This window comes from Enhydra lutris, unplaced genomic scaffold (assembly GCF_002288905.1).
Source record: "Enhydra lutris kenyoni isolate GAN:26980312 unplaced genomic scaffold, ASM228890v2 scaffoldscaffold90, whole genome shotgun sequence".
In the NCBI taxonomy this organism is placed as follows: Eukaryota; Metazoa; Chordata; class Mammalia; order Carnivora; family Mustelidae; genus Enhydra; species Enhydra lutris.
The window spans coordinates 2,119,782-2,125,544 of record NW_019154174.1 but is presented as its reverse complement, the minus strand read 5'-3'; the positions used below and the strand labels follow the sequence as shown (position 1 = coordinate 2,125,544).

The 5,763-nt window shown below is 47.5% G+C and overlaps 1 protein-coding gene across 6 annotated transcripts in view; it reads left to right on the top strand.

The window, feature by feature from the left end:
* Positions 1-2,794, top strand: part of LOC111162223 (RNA polymerase III subunit E) — a 37,922-nt gene extending 35,128 nt beyond the window's left edge. For 4 of the 6 annotated variants that reach the window (XM_022526470.1, XM_022526469.1, XM_022526468.1 and 1 more), the window contains one exon: positions 1,684-2,496. In XM_022526470.1, coding sequence (XP_022382178.1) covers positions 1,684-1,956 — 273 coding nt within the window. In that variant the 3' untranslated portion in view covers positions 1,957-2,496. Of the gene's footprint in view, positions 1-1,683 lie in introns of all 6 variants that reach the window. The other 2 variants (XM_022526472.1, XM_022526471.1) reach the window with 1 other exon arrangement.
* The last annotated feature ends 2,969 nt before the right edge of the window (positions 2,795-5,763 follow it).

The window sequence follows — 5,763 nt, the reverse complement described above, 5'->3', positions numbered from 1 at the left end:
CAGATCACAGAATGTACACTTAAGATTTTCTAGCCCCTCCCCGTTTTACACATTTTGGCTCTGTGTCTCGTGTGTGTTGTTAAAACCGGCTGGACCTGCCTGTCCTTTGAGTTGAAACGAGTGGTTCCCAATTGCCAGTCTAAACCAGCTGCATTAGAATCCTCTTCTTTTTTTTTTAAATTTATTTATTTGACAGACAGAGATCACAAGTTGGCAGAGAGGCAGGCAGGGGGATGGGGGGAAGTAGGCTCCCCGCTGAGCAGAGAGCTCGATGTGGGGCTCGATCCCAGGACCCTGGGACCATGACCTGAGCCAAAGGCAGAGGCTTAACCCACTGAGCCACCCAGGCACCCCTAGAATCCTCTTTTTAAAATCCTTTTTTAAAAAATACATGTAGGCTCTTAGCACTGACGCCAGAGATTTAGTTCAGTTCTGTAGGAGCTAGGTATTTACCTGTTCAGATTTTTTTTTTCTAAAGATGTTATTTATTTATTTGACAGAGATCACAAGTACGCAGAGAGGCAGGCAGAGAGAGAGGAGGATGCAGGCCCCCCGCTGAGCAGAGAGCCTGATTCGGGGTTCGATCCCAGGACCCTGAGATCATGAGCTGAAGGCAGAGGCTTAACCCACTGAGCCACCCAGGCGCCCCTACCTGTTCAGATTTTTAAAAAGATTTTATTTGAGAGAGTACAAGCAGGGGGAGCAGCAGACAGAGGGAGAAGCAGACTCCCCGCTGAGCAGGGAGCCCGATGTGGGGCTTGATCCCAGGATGCTGGCAGAAGGCAGGTACTTAACCGACTGAGCCACCCAGGTACCCCAACATGTTTATAGATATTTCCTGAGGATTCTGCCATCCAGCTGGGCTCATGAACCAGGGACAGTCCATGTTTGTCAGGTGGCCTCTGGCAGTAAGAATCAGAAGGATTCATCAGAGGTCAAGTGCTGGTTTATAAGTTAGAAAGTGGTCCATTTTGCCTCCTGTCACCCCAGCAGGAAGGGTCCCGAGTGTCCAGTGAGCACAGTAGGAGTCAAACCAGCACTGTCTATCTGGTTATACTCACGGACCCTGAGGTCCAGAAATTGTCCTTAAATCATGAACTTGCCTCAAGTTTAAGGATGAAGATTAAACTGCTCAAACACTCGTCTGCCCTTTTCCAGGTCTTACCCTTAAGGTGTGGGGAGAAAGTGGGGAGCATCCCCCTATGGCCTCAGCCGGGGCCCCCACGCAAGAGCAGTGCAGGGGCTCTTCCTGAGCCAGCTTCTGTGCTCTTGGCCAGGAGAGGCCTCGGAGTTTTCTAGTCCTTCCCGAGTTGGAAATTCAAAGAATTTGACCATTTTTTCTCCTAATCAGATTCAAAGAAGGGCTTATTTTTAAAAATACACGCAACAGAGCTTTCCAGCCCTGTCTTCACACAGCTGACTTAGTTGGGGTCTTTCCCTGCTTAGTTACCAGGAAACACCAAGTCTAAACTGCTCACCCTCCGCAGGCGCTTCCCAGGCTTTTATTCCTTGTCCTGGGGGTCGCGGGATGACCGGTGGGTCGGGGGTATTGATCTTTAAACAGAAGTCCTGGCGCACACGGACTGCGGTGTGGGGTTAGGGCCGTCGCTTTGCCTTTCTTGTTTGGAGAGGATTCTCTTTTAGATGACTGTTTTCCACACTAACTTATTTTTGCTACTAAAGCACCGACAGGTTTTGCTTGAAATCTTTTCCAAAAATTACCGGGTCCGCCGGAACATGATCCAGTCTCGGCTGACTCAGGAGTGCGGAGAGGACCTGAGCAAGCAGGAGGTGGATAAAGTGCTAAAGGTATCCCTGCTTCGCGCCGTCAGCCCCTGGCTGGGGGCGCCCAGGGCTGGCTTCTCCCGGCCTCGGGTGCTTCGTAAATCTGGCCTCTCCCGAGCCAGGGGGTCTCCGCCACTGATGCTGGGGGGCGGGGGCCGAGGAGTGAGCTGAGGGAGGTGTGGACGCCACCCTCGCAGAGATAACCGGGCCTGTGAGTCCCGACTCGCCTCCCCTTTAGAATCGTGTGCAGCTTGCACACGTACCGTATTTGCAGACCCCCGGCCCGGAAAGCTGCTCCCCGTTTCCTCATGTCGTGATGACCTCAGCCATCTGGGCCGTAACCTAGAGCTACTACTGAGGCACCTTCGTTCTGGGTCTGCTTAGGGACAGTTTTTTGGTTGTTGTTTTTTTTAATCTTGTGCTTACCAAGCACATTCATTTATGGTTCCTTACTTTTTGGACCCCCCGAGAGGAGGTAGCCCTGAGGCCCAAATGCTGCTAGTGCAGCGCTGTGAGGAGGCAGATCTTGATTTCCCATTTGTGTTCTGTCCATTAGTCATAGACTGAGTTGTGGCGTTCTGTATGAGACGGAGTCTCCACCTTTCCTGCTCAAGTCTGCCCTTAACACCTCTCTCTCTCCTCCCAGGACTGCTGTGTAAGCTATGGTGGCATGTGGTACCTTAAAGGGACAGTACAGTCTTGACAATAGTCCCAAACCACTAACCCAGTGAATCCAAGCCCAAGGAAGGCCGGCAGAGCCAGCAGAGATGGCAGCGGTCTACGGCTTCGGAAGACACGGAGCAAGAGGACCTGACCGTGTCACGGCCGGGGCCTTGTGCTGTCTGGCGGACAGCGGGGGTCATCCTCAGCCGGGGGCAGGGGCAGCTGAACTTAGATCGCTCCTAGGAGAGAGGGCAGCCGGGACCTTCATTACAGTATAATTTGAAATTCCTGATGTATTTTGGTTATTATTTGGTTTCATTCTCATAATAAAGAGAGTGTATACTGACCACAGGCAGGCTGATGAAAATCATGGTTTAATATTTTACTTTTCAAACTTCATGCCAACAAGGTCTAAGTTACGTTTGTTTACAGGATGAAGAAAACCTCAAGGTTTTAAGTAATTAAAATGCCTAGAAGCCAATATTTAGTCTTCGATTACCTATCTGCTAAGACTTCTGCCAATTTCATTAAACCAAATCGAATTGTTGCACTGCTGGGTGTCTGTGGCCAACTTACCTTTTAAGACAGCTTTATGTAGCAGTCGGTCTCACTGCTCACATGAACCCTAGCAAAAAATCAGAATCCAGTCCATCTATTAATGTTTGCGTAAGGAAGCAAACCAAACCAGGTAAGTATGGAACAATGTATAAGTGAGGTTATCACCCTTTGATGTAAAAAATTTGTATTTTGTGTATTTTTAAAATAAATACTAACACTAACCTGGCATCATGGTGCTACTGTCTTCTAAGGGTGACAGGAAGGCAGTGTTGTGTGAGCTCTCAGAGCCTTGCACGGTTTCAGGGAAGGGAGCCGACGGACAGAGGGAGAACTTAGCGCTGCCCAGCAGGATGGCACAGTCATCTAAGATAGTAAAAACAAACTGGTAGAAATATATTTAGCCTAACATAATAGTTAAAACAGCAATATATAATAAAAATGTTAGTACAAAAAAATGTAAACTACTCCATTTTCAAGATCTGGTACCTTATACTTACAACACTTGCAGTTTGGACCAGCCATGGTTTAAGTGTTCATTTGGGACATGTATCTAATGGCGACCTTAGCAGATCATGCAGCCCTAGAGGATTGGGGGCAGTGGGGGGGTGGTGATCAGAGGAGGCTGGGGTGGGCAAGATATGAAATTCTGCTACCTAAATGGTAGGGCACTGCTTTGGGCACTAGAGCCACTATCTGATGTTTAAGTGATGGTCTGTGTATGCCCCTGTAGTTTAACAGGATGGTGGTACATTATGTTCTTGGTACTAATTGTTAACAAATATAAGCCTGAAAAGAGTAAAAAACTTTGCAAAGTTGACAGAGTATATCCAGCTCTTGCACTCCTAATGGTGTACAACAGAGATGGAAAGTAACCAAGCGATGGAGCTCGTGGGGAGTCATAGCCTGAAACACGCTGGTAAGGATGGAGGAGTTAAACACTGAATTCAAGGGGTGCCTGGGTGGCTCAGTGGGTTAAGCCTCTGCCTTCGGCTCAGGTCATGATCTCAGGGTCCTGGGATCGAGCCCCGTATCGGGCTCTCTGCTCCGCAGGGAGCCCGCTTCCTCCCCTCTCTCTCTGCCTGCCTCTCTGCCTATTGTGATCCCTCTTTCTGTCAAATAAATAAATAAAAATCTTTAAAAAACAAAAAAAAAACCTCTGCCTTCAGCTCAGGTCATGATCCCAGGGTGCTGGGATCAAGCCCCACATCGGGCTCTCTGCTCAGCGGGGAGCCTGCTTCCTCCTCTCCCTCTGCCTGCCTCTCTGCCTACTTGTGATCTCTGTTAAATAAATAAAATCTTAAAAAGAAAAAAAAAGGAAACCAAATACTTCTGAAGTAGTGATTTAAAACCTAAGTAGTGGGCGCCTGGGTGGCTCAGTGGGTTAAAGCCTCTGCCTTCGGCTCAGGTCATGGTCCCAGGGTCCTGGGATCGAGGCCCGCATCAGGCTCTCCGCTCAATGGGGAGCCTGCTTCCTCCTCTCTCTCTCTCTGACTGCCTCTCTGCCTACTTGTGATCTCTCTGTCAAATAAATAAATAAAATCTTTAAAAAAAAAAAAAAAAACTAAGTAGTAGGGGCACCTGGGTGGCTCAGTGGGTTAAAGCCTCTGCCTTCGGCTCAGGTCATGATCCCGGGGTCCTGGGATTGAGCCCCACATCGGGCTCTCTGCTCAGCAGGGAGCCTGCTTCACTTCCTCTCTCTGCCTGCCTCTCTGCCTACCCGTGATCTCTGTCAAATAAATAAAATCTTAAAAAAACCTAAGTAGTAAATTGCAGTAGCATGTTAAAAAAATAAGCACCTTAAGATGTCTTGCAAAGGGTGAGGATACTCGGAAGGACTACCGTCACAGAAATGCAAGGGTTGTATGAGGACATGTACAATAAAGCTCATGCCATGAAGAAACCAAATGAGAAAAAAAAAAAAAATTGTCTCAGGGACTGAGATCTACAGCTCATTCCAGATATAAGTTCTTAAAATAGGAGTAGATGGATTCTCATTAACCTCATTAAAAAGTTAACCCGTGGGGCACCTGAGTGGCTCAGTGGGTTAAAGCCTCTGCCTTCGGCTCAGGTCATGATCCCAGGATCCTGGGATCGAGCCCCACATTGGGCTCTCTGCTTGGCAGGGAGCCTGCTTCCCTCTCTCTCTCTCTGCCTGCCTCTCTGCCTACTTGTGATCTCTCTGTCAAATAAATAAAATATTAAAAAAAAAAGTTAACCCGCTGCATCAAACACCCCACATACTCCTTAGGATGGAGATACAGGGTTACTCACCATAGTTAAGATCCTGGGTATATGACTTAAGAGAAATTAGATGAAGGACTACATTAAAATTAAAAATTTAGACAAATTGGGGCACCTGGGTGGCTCAGTGGGTTAAGCCTCTGCCTTCGGCTCAGGTCATGATCCCAGGATCCTGGGATCGAGCCCCACATCAGGCTCTCTGCTCAGCAGGGAGCCTGCTTCCTCCTCTCTCTCTGTCAAACAAATAAATAAAATCTTTAAAAAAAAATTTAGACAAATTAGTTTTATCTAACAAAAAAGACAAAAAGGAGTCAAAAACTTCTTTTCAGGGTGCCTGGCTGGTTTGGTAGGACGTTAGATTGAATCTAGGGTTTGTGAATTCAAGCCCCATGTTGGGTGTGGGGGTTAAAAAAAATTTTTTTTTTTTTCCAGATAGGTCAACAGAATCAACTAAAAGCTACTCTGAAAAACATTCAACAAAATAACTGGAATCAATAGCTTTCCTATATGCAACTA